The 24,082-nt window shown below is 51.4% G+C and overlaps 1 protein-coding gene across 4 annotated transcripts in view; it reads right to left on the bottom strand.

Moving 5' to 3' along the window:
- CAMTA2 (calmodulin binding transcription activator 2) overlaps positions 1 to 24,082 on the bottom strand; it is a 116,613-nt gene that overhangs the window by 65,123 nt on the left and 27,408 nt on the right. For all 4 annotated transcript variants that reach the window (XM_083185785.1, XM_083185783.1, XM_083185784.1 and 1 more), the window contains exons 3-9: positions 21,598 to 21,701; positions 19,411 to 19,478; positions 13,611 to 13,746; positions 13,380 to 13,451; positions 11,969 to 12,122; positions 6,646 to 6,786; positions 4,101 to 5,371 (exon numbers count right to left, since the gene is read on the bottom strand). In XM_083185785.1, coding sequence (XP_083041911.1) covers positions 4,101 to 5,371; positions 6,646 to 6,786; positions 11,969 to 12,122; positions 13,380 to 13,451; positions 13,611 to 13,746; positions 19,411 to 19,478; positions 21,598 to 21,701 — 1,946 coding nt within the window. The remainder of the gene's footprint in view (positions 1 to 4,100; positions 5,372 to 6,645; positions 6,787 to 11,968; positions 12,123 to 13,379; positions 13,452 to 13,610; positions 13,747 to 19,410; positions 19,479 to 21,597; positions 21,702 to 24,082) is intronic.

Genomic DNA, 24,082 nt, shown 5'->3' on the forward strand with positions numbered 1-24,082 from the left:
AGGCAAGGAGCAGGACTGCAGCCAGGAGCACTTCGTCCCAGGCTGCGGTGTAAGGCTGGCCTCTGTATGATGCTGGGACATGGCATAGGTAAGGAGCAGGACTGCAGCCAGGAGCACTTCGTCCCAGGCTGCGGTGTAAGGCTGGCCTCCGTATGATGCTGGGCACAGGCAAGGAGCAGGATTGCAGGTGGGGGAGCACTTACTCCCAAGGCTGCGGTGTAAGGCTGGCCTCTGCATGATGCTGGGACACGGCATAGGTAAGGAGCTGGACTGCAGCCGGGGGAGCACTTAGTCCCAGGCTGCGGTATAAGGCTGGCCCCTGCATGATGCCGGGACACGTCATAGGCAAGGAGCAGGACTGCAGGTGGGGGAGCACTTAGTCCCAGGCTGTGGTGTAAGGCTGGCCTCTGCATGATGCTGGGACACTGCATAGGTAAGGAGCGGGACTGCAGCCAGGAGCACTTAGTCCCAGGCTGCGGTATAAGGCTGGCCCCTGCATGATGCCGGGACACGTCATAGGCAAGGAGCAGGACTGCAGGTGGGGGAGCACTTAGTCCCAGGCTGTGGTGTAAGGCTGGCCTCTGTATGATGCTGGGACACGGCATAGGTAAGGAGCAGGACTGCAGCTGGGGGAGCACTTAGTCCTAGGCTGTGGTGTAAGGCTGGCCTCTGTATGATGCTGGGACACGGCATAGGTAAGGAGCAGGACTGCAGGTGGGGGAGCACTTAGTCCCAGGCTGCGGTGTAAGGCTGGCCTCTGTATGATGCTGGGACACGGCATAGGTAAGGAGCAGGACTGCAGGTGGGGGAGCACTTAGTCCCAGGCTGTGGTGTAAGGCTGGTCTCTGTATGATGCTGGGACACGGCATAGGTAAGGAGCAGGACTGCAGGTGGGGGAGCACTTAGTCCCAGGCTGCGGTGTAAGGCTGGCCTCTGTATGATGCTAGGACATGGCATAGGTAAGGAGCAGGACTGCAGGTGGGGGAGCATTTAGTCCCAGGCTGTGGTGTAAGGCTGGCCTCTGTATGATGCTAGGACATGGCATAGGTAAGGAGCAGGACTGCAGGTGGGGGAGCATTTAGTCCCAGGCTGCGGTGTAAGGCTGGCCTCTGTATGATGCCGGGACATGGCATAGGTAAGGAGCAGGACTGCAGCCGGGGGAGCACTTAGTCCCAGGCTGCGGTGTAAGGCTAGCCTCTGTATGATGCTGGGACACGGCATAGGTAAGGAGCAGGACTGCAGCCGGGGGAGCACTTAGTCCCAGGCTGTGGTGTAAGGCTGGAATCTGTATGATGCTGGGACATGGCATAGGTAAGGAGCAGGACTGCAGGTGGGGGAGCACTTAGTCCCAGGCTGTGGTGTAAGGCTGGCCTCTGTATGATGCTGGGACATGGCATAGGTAAGGAGCAGGACTGCAGCCGGGGGAGCACTTAGTCCCAGGCTGCGGTGTAAGGCTAGCCTCTGTATGATGCTGGGACACGGCATAGGTAAGGAGCAGTAGTGCAGGTGGGGGAGCACTTTGTCCCAGGCTGCGGTGCAAGGCTGGCCTCTGTATGATGCTGGGACATGGCATAGGTAAGGAGCAGGACTGCAGGTGGGGGAGCGCTTAGTCCCAGGCTGTGGTGTAAGGCTAGCCTCTGTATGATGCTGGGACACGGCATAGGTAAGGAGCAGGACTGCAGCCGGGGGAGCACTTAGTCCCAGGCTGCGGTATAAGGCTGGCCTCTGTATGATGCTGGGACACGGCATAGGTAAGGAGCAGGACTGCAGGTGGGGGAGCACTTAGTCCCAGGCTGCGGTGCAAGGCTGGCCTCTGTATGATGCTGGGACATGGCATAGGTAAGGAGCAGGACTGCAGGTGGGGGAGCACTTAGTCCCAGGCTGCGGTGTAAGGCTGGCCTCTGTATGATGCTGGGACACGGCATAGGTAAGGAGCAGGACTGCAGGTGGGGGAGCACTTAGTCCCAGGCTGTGGTGTAAGGCTGGCCTCTGTATGATGCTGGGACATGGCATAGGTAAGGAGCAGGACTGCAGGTGGGGGAGCACTTAGTCCCAGGCTGCGGTGTAAGGCTGGCCTGTGTATGATGCTGGGACATGGCATAGGTAAGGAGCAGGACTGCAGGTGGGGGAGCACTTAGTCCCAGGCTGTGGTGTAAGGCTGGCCTCTGTATGATGCTGGGACATGGCATAGGTAAGGAGCAGGACTGCAGGTGGGGGAGCTTAGTCTCAGCTTGTCTATACATATGAAGCAGATGCAGATGCCGTTTGAAGAAGCCTGGTGGTGGCAGTTAGCTGGCTACTGCGCAGTGGGTGGAGCCAGTAACAGGATGTTACTGACAGCAGAGGAAATTCCCTCAGACAAACCCCCACATGCACCGCCTGGGTGACCATCATACACACGGATATTTACTCCTGAAGATGATCAGACTCTTCGCCTCAATCACATGAATGTTCCCTCCGGGCGGAACGTGTGACAGCGCACATACACCGGAATACACTGTATGTAATAGTTACACATAGTTGCCTAGTAATATACCCCGTGTCTGTGTCCCTATCGGCTGTGAACAATATCATCCAGACTTTACTCTCCGTGAGAATGAAGTACACGGAGGCCCCCTGCTGACCACTAGGCGGTACTGCACCCACATAGAGTGGTTTCAGTAATTGGAGTTTCAGTACTTATGTAGTATCTAGGCGTCCGATTTAGAAATCGGATCGGATCGCATCGCATGCGACCAAATCGTATGCGATGCGATGGTCAAGATTTTAACATAGAATTCAATGGGAAAAAGGGGTGCTTTTCCTTTCCCCACTATCCAATTGGGCATGGAGTTGGATATAAACCTGTGGCGAGCGTAGCGAGCCACCGAACCCGAAGCGTGGCGAGCGTGGCGAGCCCCGCGAGGGGACACAGAATACTTTTTAAGAAATATGCGTCCGCTTGCCACGCTTCGGGCTCGCTGCGCTCGCCACGCTATATAAAATCAACTCTATGCCCACTTGGATAGTGGGGAAATGAACAGGACCTTCTTAACATTGAATCCTATGCAAAATCGCATCGCATCGCATCGCATCTGATTGTATTCCTTAAGGTAAGGCATACAATCACAAAATCGGACGCCCAGATACTACATAAGTACCGGAGTTTCTCATCCATCCTTTGTGGGACGCTGGAACCTGCCCATACATACGCTCCTTATACCGCTTTCAGACCGCACTCCGAACACGGCATATTGCCGTGTTCGCGGGGCCTAAACACGGGTCACGGTGCGGTCTGAAAAGGGCAACACGGGTCGAGCAACACGGCTATTCAACCCTGGTATTGACCAGGGTTGAACACGGCTATGACCCGTGTCAACTGCGGTGTGAACGGGTGCCTGGGTCGAGCGACCCGTGTCCCGTTCACAGTATGGAGGAGGCAGCACTGTCAGCTCCAAGTACTGCCTCCTCCCGAGCCCCCGATGACGCGCCGCAGCCCAGCACCGCCCCATGTGACGTCACCGACTCGGCAATATGCCGTGTCGGAACTTTCAGACCGCATTGCCGTGTTGCTCTGGGGATGGGACCCGTGTCCTAATCCCCTGTGCGACACGGCATTTGCGGTCTGAAAGTAGTATTAGTGTCCTCAGGTGCAGGCGGGTCACTGTAATTGCGGGGTGTTTAGAAAGGGAGCAATGTGGTGGTATTCTGCAGCGTCTCTGCCCAGCTCTACGTCTGTAAGTCACTATTACCCTGGTTCTGACGTTTCTTCAGCCAATGACATCACACATCTCAGCGCGTTCAGCCTGGAGTCATGGAGAGTCTAAGCATCGCCAGAAATGGAGCCTAAGTCACCGAAACATGATATGGGCCTAAGGAGAGTCCTATCCCCAAGGAGGCAGGGTAGCGCACGAATAAGAGGGGGCGAAATTATGGACATCGTGCGCAATTGGATGGTCTTATGACACCTACATGCTAGCATTGGTGGGAAAAGCCATTTTGTTACTATTGAGCTTAGCACTCGCTATCCCCCAAGCCTGCAGATGGCGCTGTTACTGACATGAGACCAGCGAGGGAAGAACAGAAAGAGGAAAACAGAGAGCGAGAATAAGACCCCTTACCTCAGGATAGGACCATTCCGGTGAGAAGTCTGTAATTTCCACCAGCCCTACTGCAGTGTCGCCTGGCTCTGGGAAAGGGTCTGTAACTGCAGAAGTGCTTCCTCCCAAAGGCTGCATTTGCTGGGGTTGTCCATATACCGCTTGTACTGGCGAAGAATTGGCCTGAGGTTCCCCAAACTGATCATATCCTCCCGGAGCAGCTTCGTCAGTCATCAAGTCAGAGATGAGGTCCGGGAACTGGCTATCGAAGGAGATGTTGAAGTTTTCCGCAGACAGTTCCATGTGGACACTGGACGCCCCAGATGAAGAACTCAAATCATTTTGGATGATGGAATAGAGGTCGGTCATGTGGGTCCCCGGAGCTTCACCGTCGTCTTCTTGCCCTTCCCCTGCTGATACAATGTCCGTTCTCACCTCGTCGCTGGAGCTGACCTGCTCATCCTTTGTATCCTCCATTTCAACCTCCGTTCCGTGGCTGACCTCCTCTGCCACCGCCTCACCACTCTCCTCCGCTTCCATCCCCGTCTTCGCCACGCTTGGCTTCTCCTCGGCCATGGTTGTGACTAATCCAGCTTGGGTTAGATTGCCGGTTTCCATGTAACTTTCCACCTTGGAGCCCAAGTCCTCCATCCCTCCGTCTATCATCTCCGTTTTAAACTCATCCGTCTTTGCCGCTCCGCCATAAGTCTGTCCTTCCTTCGGGCTATTGAGGAAGGAATCTGGGTCGAACGTTCCATTGCTTCCACCAGGAGCTGCCTCCATGGCTACCTCCAGGCTGTGTGAGGAGGAAAGCAGGAGGCCCTCTACAGGAGAAGGCAAGATGGAAATGCCGACTGGTACGGTGGCAGGTTGGTTTCTGGTGTCTGCTGGCAAAAGATGTTGGCTGGGTGTCAATGCCAAAGGCTTCTCGGCAATTCCGGTCATCACCAGCACCGCACTAATGCCAGGAACACCGGGGGTGGTCGTTATGGTGACTCCAGCCAACTCTCTATCGGTGTAGAAACCATTTGTGAGTGTCAGCGGAGGGGACGTCTGAGTGGTGTCTGGGAGGTCTGAGTAGGAATGTGAGGAGCTGGCGTCATTGGCCAAAGGTGCTTTGGCCCCCTTATGTCCTGGTCTCCGTTCTTTGCCTTGGTCCGGCTCTGTAGAAGATGAAGAGAAGTTCTGGACCTCGGTAAGAGCAGGGAATGGGCACAGACGGGGCTCCACCTTTGGAGAGATGATGCGGTGCTTGGTACTGGTACATTTGTGGGGGACACTCCCGGATGAGCCTGAAGGAAGGAGACAGAATGCTCATTTAGGTGCAATAGGTGAAGCTGAGCTACCAGGAGACATCTGTGCACACACTAGATCAGGGGTTCCAATGCACACCTAGGCCAAGCTATGCATGCGCACAGGTGAATTAGCAATCTGGACTCAAGCATGGACTGTTAGTGTGTCCTGGGGACAGAGGTGGGGGACACTGCACCAGGTGAACAAAACCAAATAAAGCAGGCAGGGCACAAACACTCACACAGCTCACAAGCACACACACAGTATACACAGATGACACACTCACTAACATACACAGATCACACACACACACACTGTACACAGATCACACACACACTGTACACAGATCACACACACTCACTAACATGCAGTGTACACAGATGACACACAGTTTACACAGATCACACACACACAGTGTACACAGGTCACACACACACAGTGTACACAGATCACACACACACACACACACATCACACACACACACACACAGTGTACACAGATCACACACACACATCACACACACACTGTACACACATCACACACACTCACTAACACACACAGTGTACACAGATCACACACATACACAGTGTACACAGATCACACACATACACAGTGTACACAGATCACACACACTCACTAACACACACAGTGTACACAGATCACACACACATCACACACACAGTGTACACAGATCACACACACTCACTAACATGCAGTGTACACAGATGACACACAGTTTACACAGATCACACACTGTACATAGATCACACACACACACAGTGTACACAGATCACACACACACACACAGTGTACATAGATCACACACACAGTGTACACAGATCACACACATACACAGTGTACACAGATTACACACTTACAAACAAGGCAGGTGCGGGGTGTATGGGGGTACACAGACTCACCCAGAGTGGTGTTACACAGACAGGTGCGAGATGTATGGGGGTACACAGACAGGTGCGGGGTGTATAGGGGTACACAGACAGGTGCGGGGTGTATAGGGGTACACAGACTCACCCAGAGTAGTGTTACACAGACAGGTGCGAGATGTATGGGGGTACACAGACAGGTGCGGGGTGTATGGGGGTACACAGACAGGTGCGGGGTGTATGGGGGTACACAGACTCACCCAGAGTAGTGTTACACAGACAGGTGCGGGGTGTATAGGGGTACACAGACAGGTGTGGCATGTATGGGGGTACACAGACAGGTGGGGTACACAGACAGGTGCGGGGTGTATGGGGGTACACAGACTCACCCAGAGTGGTGTTACACAGACAGGTGTGGGTGCGGGGTGGGGGTTTGGCTTGATGTGTCTCCAGCGTCTGCTGTACAAGTTGCTCTATAGAGAACTCGCTGGTTCCGTTCCCGTTACTGCACGACCACTTCACTCCATGAACTGCAGGGAACACAAAATATCAATAGGTGACCATAACCCTCCCTCATAACCTCCATCTACACCCCTCGTCCTTACACCTGGGTATCGGGGAATGGATAAGCCCCCACTACTCTCTACACCCCTCGTCCTTACACCTGGGTATCGGAGGACAGATAAGCCCCCACTACTCTCTACACCTCCTATTGTCTCTTACACCCGGGTATCAGAGGACAGATAAGCCCCCACTACTCTCTACACCCCTTGTCTCTTACACCTGGGTATCGGAGGACAGATTAGCCCCTGCTACTCTCTACACCCCTCTTGTCTCTTACACCTGGGTATCGGAGGACAGATAAGCCCCCACTACTCTCTACACCCCTCGTCCTTACACCTGGGTATCGGAGGACAGATTAGCCCCCACTACTCTCTACACCCCTCGTCCTTACACCTGGGTATCGGAGGACAGATAAGCCCCCACTACTCTCTACACCCCTCTTGTCTCTTACACCTGGGTATCGGAGGACAGATTAGCCCCCACTACTCTCTACACCCCTCTTGTCTCTTACACCTGGGTATCGGAGGACAGATAAGCCCCCACTACTCTCTACACCCCTCGTCCTTACACCTGGGTATCGGAGGACAGATAAGCCCCCACTACTCTCTACACCCCTCGTCCTTACACCTGGGTATCGGAGGACAGATAAGCCCCCACTACTCTCTACACCCCTCGTCCTTACTCCTGGGTATCGGAGGACAGATTAGCCCCTGCTACTCTCTACACCCCTCGTCCTTACACCTGGGTATCGGAGGACAGATAAGCCCCCACTACTCTCTACACCCCTCGTCCTTACTCCTGGGTATCGGAGGACAGATAAGCCCCCACTACTCTCTACACCCCTCGTCCTTACTCCTGGGTATCGGAGGACAGATAAGCCCCCACTACTCTCTACACCCCTCTTGTCTCTTACACCTGGGTATCGGAGGATAGATTAGCCCCCACTACGCTCTACACCCCTCTTGTCTCTTACACCTGGGTATCGGAGGACAGATAAGCCCCCACTACTCTCTACACCCCTCTTGTCTCTTACACCTGGGTATCGGAGGATAGATTAGCCCCCGCTACACTCTACACCCCTCTTGTCTATTACACCTGGGTATAGGAGGACAGATAAGCCCCCGCTACTCTCTACAGCCCTTGTCTCTTACACCTGGGTATCGGAGGACAGATTAGCCCCCGCTACTCTCTACACCCCTCTTGTCTCTTACACCTGGGTATCGGAGGACAGATTAACCCCCACTACTCTCTACACCCCTCGTCCTTACACCTGGGTATCGGAGAACAGATAAGCCCCCACTACTCTCTACACCCCTCGTCCTTACTCCTGGGTATCGGAGGACAGATAAGCCCCCACTACTCTCTACACCCCTCGTCCTTACTCCTGGGTATCGGAGGACAGATAAGCCCCCACTACTCTCTACACCCCTCTAGTCTCTTACACCTGGGTATCGGAGGACAGATAAGCCCCCACTACTCTCTACACCTCCTATTGTCTCTTACACCTGGATATCGGAGGACAGATAAGCCCCCCACTACTCTCTACACCCCTTGTCTCTTACTCCTGGGTATCGGAGGACATATAAGCCCCCACTACTCTCTACACCCCTCGTCCTTACTCCTGGGTATCGGAGGACAGATAAGCCCCCACTACTCTCTACACCCCTCTTGTCTCTTACACCTGGGTATCGGAGGACAGATTAGCCCCTGCTACTCTCTACACCCCTCGTCCTTACACCTGGGTATCGGAGGACAGATAAGCCCCCACTACTCTCTACACCCCTCGTCCTTACTCCTGGGTATCGGAGGACAGATAAGCCCCCACTACTCTCTACACCCCTCGTCCTTACTCCTGGGTATCGGAGGACAGATAAGCCCCCACTACTCTCTACACCCCTCTTGTCTCTTACACCTGGGTATCGGAGGATAGATTAGCCCCCACTACGCTCTACACCCCTCTTGTCTCTTACACCTGGGTATCGGAGGACAGCAAAGCCCCCACTACTCTCTACACCCCTCTTGTCTCTTACACCTGGGTATCGGAGGATAGATTAGCCCCCACTACTCTCTACACCCCTCTTGTCTCTTACACCTGGGTATCGGAGGACAGATTAGCCCCCACTACTCTCTACACCCCTCTTGTCTCTTACACCTGGGTATCGGAGGACAGATAAGCCCCCACTACTCTCTACACCCCTCTTGTCTCTTACACCTGGGTATCGGAGGACAGATTAGCCCCCACTACTCTCTACACCCCTCGTCCTTACACCTGGGTATCGGAGGACAGATAAGCCCCCACTCTACACCCCTCGTCCTTACTCCTGGGTATCGGAGGACAGATAAGCCCCCACTACTCTCTACACCCCTCTTGTCTCTTACACCTGGGTATCGGAGGACAGATAAGCCCCCACTACTCTCTACACCTCCTATTGTCTCTTACACCTGGATATCGGAGGACAGATAAGCCCCCACTACTCTCTACACCCCTTGTCTCTTACTCTTGGGTATCGGAGGACAGATTAGCCCCCACTACTCTCTACACCCCTCTTATCTCTTACACCTGGGTATCGGAGGACAGATTAGCCCCCACTACTCTCTACACCCCTCGTCCTTACACCTGGGTATCGGAGGACAGATAAGCCCCCGCTACTCTCTACACCCCTCGTCCTTACTCCTGGGTATCGGAGGACAGATAAGCCCCCACTACTCTCTACACCCCTCGTCCTTACACCTGGGTATTGGAGGACAGATAAGCCCCCACTACTCTCTACACCCCTCTTGTCTCTTACACCTGGGTATCGGAGGACAGATAAGCCCCCACTACTCTCTACACCCCTCGTCCTTACACCTGGGTATCGGAGGACAGATAACCCCCGCTACTCTCTACACCCCTCGTCCTTACACCTGGGTATCGGAGGACAGATAAGCCCCCACTACCCTCTACACCCCTTGTCTCTTACACCTGGGTATCGGAGGACAGATTAGCCCCCACTACTCTCTACACCCCTCTTGTCTCTTACACCTGTGTATCGGAGGATAGATAAGCCCCCACTACTCTCTACACCCCTCTTGTCTCTTACACCTGGGTATCGGAGGACAAATAAGCCCCCACTACTCTCTACACCCCTCTTGTCTCTTACACCTGGGTATCGGAGGACAGATAAGCCCCCACTACTCTCTACACCCCTCTTGTCTCTTACACCTGGGTATCGGAGGATAGATTAGCCCCCGCTACTCTCTACACCCCTCTTGTCTCTTACACCTGGGTATCGGAGGATAGATTAGCCCCCGCTACTCTCTACACCCCTCTTGTCTCTTACACCTGGGTATCGGAGGACAGATAAGCCCCCGCTACTCTCTACACCCCTCGTCCTTACTCCTGGGTATCGGAGGACAGATAAGCCCCCACTACTCTCTACACCCCTCGTCCTTACACCTGGGTATTGGAGGACAGATAAGCCCCCACTACTCTCTACACCCCTCTTGTCTCTTACACCTGGGTATCGGAGGACAGATAAGCCCCCACTACTCTCTACACCCCTCGTCCTTACACCTGGGTATCGGAGGACAGATAACCCCCGCTACTCTCTACACCCCTCGTCCTTACACCTGGGTATCGGAGGACAGATAAGCCCCCACTACTCTCTACACCCCTCGTCCTTACACCTGGGTATCGGAGGACAGATAACCCCCCACTACTCTCTACACCCCTCGTCCTTACACCTGGGTATCGGAGGACAGATAAGCCCCCACTACTCTCTACACCCCTCTTGTCTCTTACACCTGGGTATCGGAGGATAGATTAGCCCCCGCTACTCTCTACACCCTCTTGTCTCTTACACCTGGGTATCGGAGGACAGATTAGCCCCTGCTACTCTCTACACCCCTCGTCCTTACTCCTGGGTATCTGAGGACAGATAAGCCCCCACTACTCTCTACACCCCTCTTGTCTCTTACACCTGGGTATCGGAGGACAGATAAGCCCCCTCTACTCTCTACACCTCCTATTGTCTCTTACACCTGGATATCGGAGGAAAGATAAGCCCCCACTACTCTCTACACCCCTTGTCTCTTATTCCTGGGTATTGGAGGACAGATTAGCCCCCGCTACTCTCTACACCCCTCTTGTCTCTTACACCTGGGTATCGGAGGACAGATAAGCCCCCACTACTTTCTACACCCCTCGTCCTTACACCTGGGTATCGGAGGACAGATAAGCCCCCGCTACTCTCTACACCCCTCTTGTCTCTTACACTTGGGTATCGGAGGAAAGATAAGCCCCCACTACTCTCTACACCCCTTGTCTCTTACACCTGGGTATCGGAGGACAGATTAGCCCCCGCTACTCTCTACACCCCTCTTGTCTCTTACACCTGGGTATCGGAGGACAGATAAGCCCCCACTACTTTCTACACCCCTCGTCCTTACACCTGGGTATCGGAGGACAGATAAGCCCCCACTACTCTCTACACCCCTCGTGTCTCTTACACCTGGGTATCGGAGGACAGATAAGCCCCCACTACTCTCTACACCCCTCTTGTCTCTTACACCTGGGTATCGGAGGACAGATTAGCCCCCACTACTCTCTACACCCCTCTTGTCTCTTACACCTGGGTATCGGAGGAAAGATAAGCCCCCACTACTCTCTACACCCCTCTTGTCTCTTATACCTGGGTATCGGAGGACAGATAAGCCCCCGCTACTCTCTACACCCCTCTTGTCTCTTATACCTGGGTATCGGAGGACAGATAAGCCCCCACTACTCTCTACACCCCTCGTGTCTCTTACACCTGGGTATCGGAGGACAGATAAGCCCCCACTACTCTCTACACCCCTCTTGTCTCTTACACCTGGGTATCGGAGGACAGATTAGCCCCCACTACTCTCTACACCCCTCTTGTCTCTTACACCTGGGTATCGGAGGACAGATAAGCCCCCACTACTCTCTACACCCCTCTTGTCTCTTATACCTGGGTATCGGAGGACAGATAAGCCCCCGCTACTCTCTACACCCCTCTTGTCTCTTACACCTGGGTATCGGAGGACAGATTAGCCCCCGCTACTCTCTACACCCCTCTTGTCTCTTACACCTGGGTATCGGAGGACAGATAAGCCCCCGCTACTCTCTACACCCCTCTTGTCTCTTACACATGGGTTTCAGTTGGCTGATGAGATCTTCTTTGCTCCATTTCATCCATTCTTTCCGGTCACTACTTGTGGAGCACAGGATGGGGCCACAGATCTTTCCGCAATCCTCAATAGCCGGAACATTCAGATAATGAACTAGAACAATATCTGGGTTCTGGAACAATAACAGTTGGTTGTTCATGATAAGGTAAAAGACGGGTCCTCTTTGAGCGATCAGTGGGGGGGGGGATTTCAATTAATGGCAGGTTATCTGGCAGCAAAGCCCCGCTAACCTGTATACCCCCACAGGTTCATCCTCTGTGATGTCTGTATACCCCCACAGGTTCATCCTCTGTGATGTCTGTATACCCCCACAGGTTCATCCTCTGTGATGTCTGTATACCCCCACAGGTTCATCCTCTGTGATATCTGTATACCCCACAGGTTCATCCTCTGTGATGTCTGTATACCCCCACAGGTTCATCCTCTGTGATATCTGTATACCCCCACAGGTTCATCCTCTGTGATATCTGTATACCCCCACAGGTTCATCCTCTGTGATGCCTGTATACCCCCACAGGTTCATCCTCTGTGATGTCTGTATACCCCCACAGGTTCATCCTCTGTGATGCCTGTATACCCCCACAGGTTCATCCTCTGTGATGTCTGTCTACCCCCACAGGTTCATCCTCTGTGATGTCTGTCTACCCCCACAGGTTCATCCTCTGTGATGTCTGTATACCCCCACAGGTTCATCCTCTGTGATGTCTGTATACCCCCACAGGTTCATCCTCTGTGATGTCTGTATACCCCCACAGGTTCATCCTCTGTGATGTCTGTATACCCCCACAGGTTCATCCTCTGTGATGTCTGTATACCCCCACAGGTTCATCCTCTGTGATGTCTGTATACCCCCACAGGTTCATCCTCTGTGATGTCTGTATACCCCCACAGGTTCATCCTCTGTGATGTCTGTATACCCCCACAGGTTCATCCTCTGTGATGCCTGTATACCCCCACAGGTTCATCCTCTGTGATGTGTGCGTGGAGGGAAACACGCAAAAATCCCTCAGTCACACAAAGTTATTAGCTAGCGCTTAATCAATTGTTCAGAGACAGCAGACCACCGGGGACACCTTGTGGCCACTTCACAAACAGCAAAGTCAATTAGAATAGAGGACAGAGAGAAAGGAGAACGCTGATAGATGCGTCTGTACCAATGAGTCCTGTTCTTGGTGTGACCTGCAGGATATGTCGTACGCTCGGCTGTTATTATTACATTGTATTTATGAGGTGCCCGACGTAGTCCGCAGCGACGTACATATGGCTATGCCTACATAAAGAGACAGTCTCTGTGTGGCTGCAGATCCATACTACAGACCCTGTCGGGTGTATCTAGAAGCTGCAGACCTGGCACCTCACCAGCACTCACCTGCAGGAGCCAGTAGCAGCGTCGGTGGAAGGTTGGAACAATGGACGAATGGACGTAGCATCCGTAGAGGCACTAGGGAGATAACATAACCACCGTTATACTGAACGCCTGCGGGAGGCAGCAGGGATGTGGTCAATTTCCTCATCTCAATATTTACATTACAGCGGCTGGTTCCCTCCGCTTGCAGCTAATCCCCTCGTAGCCGTAACACGAGCTGTAACATAAACTCACCTCCATCCCCTGCACTTTCAGCTTCATGTGATCTTCCCGGGTGGTCTTCCCATCCTTCCTCTTCTTCCAGCAATAGCCGTCCTTCCGATATTTCACCTTCTTGCGGTTGTACAGGATGATGGAGCCGTTCTGGGGTCTAGCACAGAGGGGACAGGTCAGAGAGCAGCAATGTTTTCCACCTGCCACTATAATAAATAAAGATGTATACTAATATTCAAATAGAGCTATTTGCACAATAAACACAATGGATCCCGAGTCCGCAGTGCTGTTCATTCATTCCGCACTAACAATAGTGGACTCCAGCATCTGGACTTAATCTGTAGGAGATAAACATCTCCTGTGCGCATTAGTAATAGTACGGCTTGGTCAGGCTCTCGTCTGCCATGTTGAGGTCACGCCTTGGCTCTCGTCTGCCTTGGTGAGGTCATGGCTTGGTCACACTCTCGTCTGCCTTGGTGATGTCACAGCTTGGTCACACTCTCGTCTGCCTTGGTGATGTCACAGCTTGGTCACACTCATCTGCCTTGGTGATGTCACAGCTTGGTCACACTCTCGTCTGCCTTGGTGATGTCACAGCTTGGTCAGACTCTCGTCTGTCTTGTTGGTGTCATCGCTTGGTCAGGGTCTTGTCTGCATTGGTCATGTCGGGCTTTGGTCATGCCATGGCTTGGTAATGTCACACTTTTTAATGTCACAGCTTGGTCAGGCTCTCGTCTGCCTTGGTGCTGTCATGGCTTGGTCAGGCTCTCGTCTGCCTTGGTGATGTCACAGCTTGGTCAGGCTCTCATCTTGTCATGGCTTTGTCAGGGTCTCGTCTGCTTTGGTCATGTCACGCTTTGGTAATGTCACAGCTTGGTAAGGCTCTAGTCTGCCTTGGTGATGTCATGGCTTGGTCTGGCTCTCACCTGCTGTCATGGCTTGGTCAGGCTCTCGTCTGCCTTGGTGATGCCATGGCTTAGTCAGGCTCTCCTCTGCCTTGGTGATGTCATGGTTTGTTCAGCCTCTGCCTTGGTGAGGTCACGGCTTGGTCAGGCTCTCGTCTGCCTTGGTGATGTTACAGCTTGGTCAGGCTCTCATCTGTCTTGTTGGTGTCATGGCTTGGTCAGGGTCTCGTCTGCTTTGGTCATGTCATGGCTTGGTAATGTCACACTTTGGTAATGTCACAGCTTGGTAAGGATCTAGTCTGCCTTGGTGATGCCATGGCTTAGTCAGGCTCTCTTCTGCCTCGGTGATGTCCCTGCTTGGTCAGGCTCTGCCTTGGTGAGGTCATGGCTTGGTCTGGCTCTCACCTGCCTTGGTGATGTCATGGCTTGGTCAGGCTCTCAACTGCCTTGGTGATGTCACGCCTCGGTCAGTCTCTCCTCTGTTTTGTTGGTGTCATGGCTTGGTCAGGGTCTCATCTGCTTTGGTCATGTCATGGCTTGGTAATGTCATAGCTTGGTCAGGCTCTAATCTGCATGGACATGCTCTCTGAGGAAGCCGCCAAGCGTGTAGGCGGAGAAACGCGTTAGAGAAAGGACCTGGTACCAGTGTTTTCGCTTTTGGATGGTCACCCACCCACCACTAACAACCTCCAAACCACTGAATGAGGAATCAACATGAAACTGAGCCGGTGCATTGGCGAGAGGGGTGCCCCCCGTTCACTATTTAAGAATTGACATTGCTGATATACAAAGAAATGGTAAATATAATAACTCCCTGTTGTCTCATGGAACTGACCATCTATGCCAGGGCTGGGCAACACAGGCCCTCCAGATGTTGATGAACTACACATCCCAGCATGCCTTGCATCAGTTTCAGCATGGCCACATAGCAAAACTAATGCAAAGCATCCTGGGATGTGTAGTTCATTAACATCTGGAGGGCCAGTGTTGCCCAGCCCTGATCTATGCACTACTAACCCATATGGATTAACCTATCTGCGCTTTTGTGTCACTCTGCCTCTCTAACAAGAAAATGTAACTGCTGCTTTCTACTATACATTGACTCTGCTGCAGTATACTTACCCATACTACTAACATCTGAGTATCAATACTGATTGCAAAAGAAAAAGAGAAAAGGATGTCCTTTTTGTTAGGTGCACCTGAAAAGAGTTAGACTCTTAAAAAATAACTTTTAATTGTTTATTATATAAAAAGGCTGCGAAAATTTTTAAAACCATATAACAAAGACAGGGTGGGGATACACACATAAAATTGGGGGTGGCAGGCAGGTGTTTGCTGACAATCTTTATTAAGTCTGGTATTGATAGTGCAACAGGTAGATTCCACCGGATTGCTGTCAACGTTGATAATAGTGTGTGTTTGTACTGACACAATCCGGGTAAGTACCCTGTACCTGAATGACTCCCGCTACCTAATCCTGAACACGATGTGCTAGTTCTTATACAAATGCCGTGTTTATTCTAATCACAGGCACTACTGTAGCTGTAATAACACTGACTCGAAAGAAGTGTATCTACTCCATACAAATTTGGAGAGATCTCAACACCAAATGAGTCAGTGGAAGATCGTCTGAAAATATCAATTAGAGATAACTCTGGGGTAATTTGATCGCCCAATAATTGCCGTGTAGGCATACATGCCGCCAAGAGATTATCTATATATCAGATAGTAGAGACCCAGTAGGGGTAACTCTGTAATCAGCACATCAGTGGGTAGAAGTCCTAAAAAGGACTATGGAGTCTACATACACTGCTAATACATAAATCAAAATGCACAATATGAAAAATAATAAATCAGCAAATCAGAACTGCCTGCGCACCGCTAGCCGGCACGCGCTTCGCAGTTAAGCTCCCCTGAGGAAGCTTAACTGCGAAGCGCGTGCCGGCTAGCGGTGCGCAGGCAGTTCTGATTTGCTGATTTATTATTTTTCATATTGTGCATTTTGATTTATGTATTAGCAGTGTATGTAGACTCCATAGTCCTTTTTAGGACTTCTACCCACTGATGTGCTGATTACAGAGTTACCCCTACTGGGTCTCTACTATCTGATATATAGATAATCTCTTGGCGGCATGTATGCCTACACGGCAATTATTGGGCGATCAAATTACCCCAGAGTTATCTCTAATTGATATTTTCAGCCGATCTTCCACTGACTCATTTGGTGTTGAGATCTCTCCAAATTTGTATGGAGTAGATACACTTCTTTCGAGTCAGTGTTATTACAGCTACAGTAGTGCCTGTGATTAGAATAAACACGGCATTTGTATAAGAACTAGCACATCGTGTTCAGGATTAGGTAGCGGGAGTCATTCATGTACAGGGTACTTACCCGGATTGTGTCAGTACAAACACACACTATTATCAACGTTGACAGCAATCCGGTGGAATCTACCTGTTGCACTATCAATACCAGACTTAATAAAGATTGTCAGCAAACACCTGCCTGCCACCCCCAATTTTATGTGTGTATCCCCACCCTGTCTTTGTTATATGGTTTTAAAAATTTTCGCAGCCTTTTTATATAATAAACAATTAAAAGTTATTTTTTAAGAGTCTAACTCTTTTCAGGTGCACCTAACAAAAAGGACATCCTTTTCTCTTTTTCTTTTGCATGTCTACTAAACTATGTCCTTAGGTAGCACACCCCGTCGATACACATGCCATATTGTTACATAGGGGTCCTCTCTATACTTAATCTTGTGCGATCACCCTACAACCCTCCCTCGTTCCTCAATACTGATTGCACAGTGAGATCTATATCTTTTTGCTGAAAACTTCCATCCTCAAATTGATAGCCCATTGGCTTTTTTATGTCCTTTTGTATTATTTGCTGTCTAAATTGTGTTTTTATTAGTTAGAATTAAAATATATATTTTCTTTTATATTGCATATTCTTCTGATTGAATGCCAAACAGTGACCTCTAGTGGTATAAAAGTATTAAAGTGATTAATATGTGAGAAGAATTACAGAACATAGCGCAGTAGTTTTTCTAGTTTTTCCTTTTTTTATCTAATCTGCCTTGGTGATGTCATGGTTTGGTCAAGATCTTGTCTGCATTGGTGATGTCACAGCTTGGTCAGGCTCTAGTCTGCCTTGTTGGTGTCATGGCTTGGTCAGGCTCTTGTCTGCTTTGGTCATGTCATGGCTTGGTCAGGCACTCGTCTGCCTTGGTGATGTCATGGCTTTGTCTGGCTCTCACCTGCCTTGGTGATGTCATGGCTTGGTCAGGCTCTCACCTTCGTTGATGATGTCACGGCTTGGTCAGGCTCTCACCTGCCTTGGTGATGTCATGGCTTGGTCTGGCTCTCGTCTGTCTTGGTGATGTCATGGATTGGTCAGGATCTCGTCTGCCTTGGTGATGTCACAGCTTGGTCAGGTTCTCATCTGCCTTGGTGATGTCACTTTTTGTTTAGGCTCTCGTCTGTCTTGTTGGTGTCATGGATTGGTCAGGGTCTCGTCTGCTTTGGTCATATCATGGCTTGGTAATGTCACACTTTGGTAATGTCATGGCTTGGTCAGGCTCTAATCTGCCTTGGTGATGTCACGGCTTGGTCAGGCTCTCCTCTGTCTTGGTGATGTCATGGCTTGGTCAGGCTCTCGTCTGTCTTGTTGGTGTCATGGCTTGGTCAGGGTCTCGTCTGCTTTGGTCATGTCGGGCTTTGGTAATGTCATGGCTTGGTCAGGCTCTAATCTGCCTTGGTGATGTCACGGCTTGGTCAGGGTCTCGTCTGTCTTGGTGAGGTCATGGCTTGGTCAGGCTCTCGTCTGTCTTGGTGATGTCACAGCTTGGTCAGGCTCTAGTCTGCCTTGTTGGTGTCATGGCTTGGTCAGGCTCTTGTCTGCTTTGGTCATGTCATGGCTTGGTAATGTCACGCTTTGGTAATGTCATGGATTGGTCAGGCTCTCGTCTGCCTTGGTGATGTCATGGCTTGGTCAGGCTCTCGTCTGCCTTGATAATGTCACGTCTTGGTCAGGCTCTCGTCTACCTTGGTGATGTCATGACTTGGTCAGGCTCTACTCTGCCTTGGTAATGTCATGGCTTGGTGATGTCATGGCTTGGTTAGGCTCTCATCTGTCTTGGTGATGTCATGGCTTGGTCAGGCTCTACTCTGCCTTGGAAATGTCATGGTTTGGTAATGTCACAGCTTGGTCAGGCTCTCGTCTGCCTTGGTGATGTCATGCTTGGTCTGGCTCTCGTCTGCCTTGGTGATCTCATGACTTGGTAATGTTATGACTTGGTCAGGCCCTACTCTGCCTTGGTAATGTCATGGCTTGGTCAGGCTCTACTCTGCCTTGGTGATGTCATGGCTTGGTCAGGCTCTACTCTGCCTTGGCGATGTCATGGCTTGGTCAGGCTCTACTCTGCCTTGGTAATGTCATGGCTTGGTGATGTCATGGCTTGGTCAGGCTCTTGTCTGCCTTGGTAATGTCATGGCTTGGTCAGGCTCTACTCTGCCTTAGTCATGTCACGGTTTGGTCAGGCTCTCATCTTCCTTGATAATGTGAATAAAGGTCTACCAAGTAGTAGAGTCTCTAAAGCAGTGGTTCTCAAACTCGGCCCTCAGGACCCCACACAGTTCACGTTTCCCAGGTCACCCGACAGGTGCACTCTTTACTCATTGACCAATTTGTAAAAGATCCACAAGTGAAGCTAATTATTTCACTTGTGATTCTGTGAGATCTGCAAAACATGCACTGTGTGAGGTCCTGAGGACCGAGTTTGGGAAACTGTGCGCTAAAGTATTAGTGCTGGTTACATATCTGACAATAACACAGCAGAGATCAGACATACTGTAAATAACAGAGATGGGAAAGGAAACCCAGGCCCATCAGAAACTTGGTGTTACTTTACCTGGTTTTAGGGGCGCAAGATAACCATTCGTCATGCTTCTCAAAGGTGATAAGGTAAGAGGCGATTTCCTGCAGGGAAGACAGACAACCCCCTGTAGCATAATGACACCCATGGGATAACGTACAGAATGTGCACAGATGACGTGATGTGAGGGGAACGGAGGCAGCAGGAAGCCACAGACTGAGAGTTATATAGTGGGAGGAGCAGGGTCCCCAGCAGCACAGAGTATATCAGGAGATGAGTGATGTGTCAGTGAGGACAGTGCTGCATGGGACAGGGCCGGGACATGATGTGAGGGGAACGGAGGCAGCAGGAAGCTACAAACTGGGAGTTATATAGTGGGAGGAGCAGGGTCCCCAGCAGCACAGAGTATATCAGGAGATGAGTGATGTGTCTGTGAGGACAGGGCTGTATGTGACAGAGGCAGTGACATGATGTGAGGAGGGGAATGGGGGCAGCAGGAAGCCACAGACCGAGAGTTATATAGTGGGAGGAGCAGGGTCCCCAGCAGCACAGAGTATATCAGGAGATGAGTGATGTGTCAGTGAGGACAGGGCTGCATGTGACAGGAGCAGTGACATGATGTGAGGAGAGGAATGGAGGCAGCAGGAAGCCACAGACTGAGAGTTATATAGTGGGAGGAGCAGGGTCCCCAGCAGCACAGAGTATATCAGGAGATAAGTGATGTGTCAGTGAGGACAGGGCTACATGTGACAGGGGCAGTGACATGATGTGAGGAGGGGAATGGGGGTAGCAGGAAGCCACAGACTGAGAGTTATATAGTGGGAGGAGCAGGGTCCCCAGCAGCACAGAGTATATCAGGAGATGAGTGATGTGTCAGTGAGGACAGGGCTGCATGTGACAGGGGCAGGGACATGATGTGAGGAGGGGAATGGAGGCAGCAGGAAGCCACAGACTGAGGGTTATATAGTGGGAGGAGCAGGGTCCCCAGCAGCACAGAGTATATCAGGAGATGAGTGATGTGTCAGTGAGGACAGGGCTGCATGTGACAGGGGCAGTGACATGATGTGAGGAGGGGAATGGGGGCAGCAGGAAGCCACAGACTGAGAGTTATATAGTGGGAGGAGCAGGGTCCCCCCAGCAGCACAGAGTATATCAGGAGATGAGTGATGTGTCAGTGAGGACAGGGCTGCATGTGACAGGGGCAGTGACATGATGTGAGGAGGGGAATGGAGGCAGCAGGAAGCCGCAGACTGAGAGTTATATAGTGGGAGGAGCAGGGTCCCCAGCAGCACAGAGTATATCAGGAGATGAGGGATGTGTCAGTGAGGACAGGGCTGCATGTGACAGGGGCAGTGACATGATGTGAGGAGGGGAATGGAGGCAGCAGGAAGCCACAGACTTAGAGTTATATAGTGGGAGGAGCAGGGTCCCCAGCAGCACAGAGTATTTCAGGAGGTGAGTGATGTGTCAGAGAGGACAGGGCTGCATGTGACATGATGTGAGGAGGGGAATGGAGGCAGCAGGAAGCCACAGACAGAGTTATATAGGTGGAGGAGCAGGGTCCCCAGCAGTACAGAGTATATCAGGAGATGAGGGATGTGTCAGTGAGGACAGGGCTGCATGGGACAGTGACATGATGTGAGGAGGGGAATGGAGGCAGCAGGAAGCCACAGACAGAGTTATATAGTGGGAGGAGCAGGGTCTCCAGCAGCACAGAGTATATCAGGAGATGAGGGATGTGTCAGTGAGGACAGGGCTGCATGTGACAGGAGCAGTGACATGATGTGAGGAGGGGAATGGAGGCAGCAGGAAGCCACAAACTGAGAGTTATATAGTGGGAGGAGCAGGGTCCCCAGCAGCACAGAGTATATCAGGAGATAAATGATGTGTCAGTAAGGACAGGGCTGCATGTGACAGGGGCAGTGACATGATGTGAGGAGGGAATTGGGGACAGCAGGTAGCCACAGACTGGGAGTTATATAGTGGGAGGAGCAGGATCCCCAGCAGCACAGAGTATATCAGGAGATGAGTGATGTGTCAGTGAGGACAGGGCTGCATGTGACAGGGGCAGTGACATGATGTGAGGAGTGGAATGGAGGCAGCAGGAAGCCACAGACTGAGAATTATATAGTGGGAGGAGCAGGGTCCCCAGCAGCACAGAGTATATCAGGAGATGGGGGATGTGTCAGTGAGGACAGGGCTGTGTAATGCAGGGGTCTATACCTCATTGGTGTTCCAGCGTTGTCTCTCTTTAGGTAAAACCGTGCACTTGGGCAAACACTCCAGCAGCTTCTTGGGTAGAAAAACCTTAATTTGGTGGCCGTTTTCTAAGAGAAAGAATTACAGGATAATAAATTGACCGAAAAAAAAGAATACAAAGCAATGTACTGAGACCTTGGGGTACAGCAATATAATTTCACCTGAGACCTCGAGGTACAGCGATATAATCTCACCTGAGACCTCGGGGTACAGCGATATAATCTCACCTGAGACCTCGGGGTACAGAGATATAATCTCACCTGAGACCTCGGGGTACAGCGATATAATCTCACCTGAGACCTCGGGGTACAGCAATATAATATCACCTGAGACCTCGAGGTACAGCGATATAATCTCACCTGAGACCTCAGGGTACAGCGATATAATCTCACCTGAGACCTCGAGGTACAGCGATATAATCTCACCTGAGACCTCGGGGTACAGCGATATAATATCACCTGAGACCTCGGGGTACAGCGATATAATCTCACCTGAGACCTCGGGGTACAGCGATATAATCTCACCTGAAACCTCGGGGTACAGCGATATAATCTCACCTGAGACCTCGGGGTACAGCGATATAATCTCACCTGAGACCTTCGAGGTACAGCGATATAATCTCACCTGAGACCTTCGAGGTACAGCGATATAATCTCACCTGAGACCTCGAGGTACAGCGATATAATCTCACTTGAGACCTCGAGGTACAGCGATATAATCTCACCTGAGACCTCGGGGTACAGCGATATAATCTCACCTGAGACCTCGGGGTACAGCGATATAATCTCACCTGAGACCTCGGGGTACAGCGATATAATATCACCTGAGACCTCGGGGTACAGCGATATAATCTCACCTGAGACCTCGGGGTACAGCGATATAATCTCACCTGAGACCTCGGGGTACAGCGATATAATCTCACCTGAGACCTCGGGGTACAGCGATATAATCTCACCTGAAACCTCGGGGTACAGCGATATAATCTCACCTGAGACCTCGGGGTACAGCGATATAATCTCACCTGAAACCTCGGGGTACAGCGATATAATCTCACCTGAGACCTCGGGGTACAGCGATATAATCTCACCTGAGACCTCGGGGTACAGCGATATAATCTAACCTGAGACCTCGGGGTACAGCGATATATTCTCACATGAGACCTCGGGGTACAGCGATATAATCTCACCTGAGACCTCGGGGTACAGCGATATAATCTCACCTGAGACCTCGGGGTACAGCGATATAATCTCACCTGAGACCTCAGGGTACAGCGATATAATCTCACATGAGACCTCGGGGTACAGCGATATAATCTCACCTGAGACCTCGAGGTACAGCGATATAATCTCACATGAGACTTCGGGGTACAGCGATATAATCTCACCTGAAACCTCGGGGTACAGTGATATAATCTCACCTGAGACCTCGGGGTACGGAGATATAATCTCACCTGAGACCTCGGGGTACAGCGATATAATCTCACCTGAGACCTCGGGGTACAGCGATATAATCTCACCTGAGACCTCGGGGTACAGCGATATAATCTCACGTGAGACCTCGGGGTACAGAGATATAATCTCACCTGAGACCTCGGGGTACAGCGATATAATCTCACCTGAGACCTCGGGGTACAGCGATATAATCTCACCTGAGACCTCGGGGTACAGCGATATAATCTCACCTGAGACCTCGGGGTACAGCGATATAATCTCACCTGAGACCTCGGGGTACAGCGATATAATCTCACCTGAGACCTCGGGGTACAGCGATATAATCTCACCTGAGACCTCGGGGTACAGCGATATAATCTCACCTGAGACCTCGGGGTACAGCGATATAATCTCACCTGAGACCTCGGGGTACAGCGATATAATCTCACCTGAGACCTCGGTGTACAGCGATATAATCTCACCTGAGACCTCGGGGTACAGCGATATAATCTCACCTGAGACCTCGGGGTACAGCGATATAATCTCACCTGAGACCTCGGGGTACAGCGATATAATCTCACCTGAGACCTCGGGGTACAGCAATATAATCTCACCTGAGACCTCGGGGTACAGAGATATAATCTCACCTGAGACCTCGGGGTACAGCGATATAATCTCACCTGAGACCTCGGGGTACAGCGATATAATCTCACCTGAGACCTCGGGGTACAGCGATATAATCTCACCTGAGACCTCGGGGTACAGCGATATAATCTCACCTGAGACCTCGGGGTACAGCGATATAATCTCACCTGAGACCTCGGGGTACAGCGATATAATCTCACCTGAGACCTCGGGGTACAGCGATATAATCTCACCTGAGACCTCGGGGTACAGCGATATAATCTCACCTGAGACCTCGGTGTACAGCGATATAATCTCACCTGAGACCTCGGGGTACAGCGATATAATCTCACCTGAGACCTCGGGGTACAGCGATATAATCTCACCTGAGACCT

This window comes from Crinia signifera, chromosome 4, assembly GCF_055691185.1.
Source record: "Crinia signifera chromosome 4, ASM5569118v1, whole genome shotgun sequence".
NCBI lineage: Eukaryota > Metazoa > Chordata > Amphibia > Anura > Myobatrachidae > Crinia > Crinia signifera.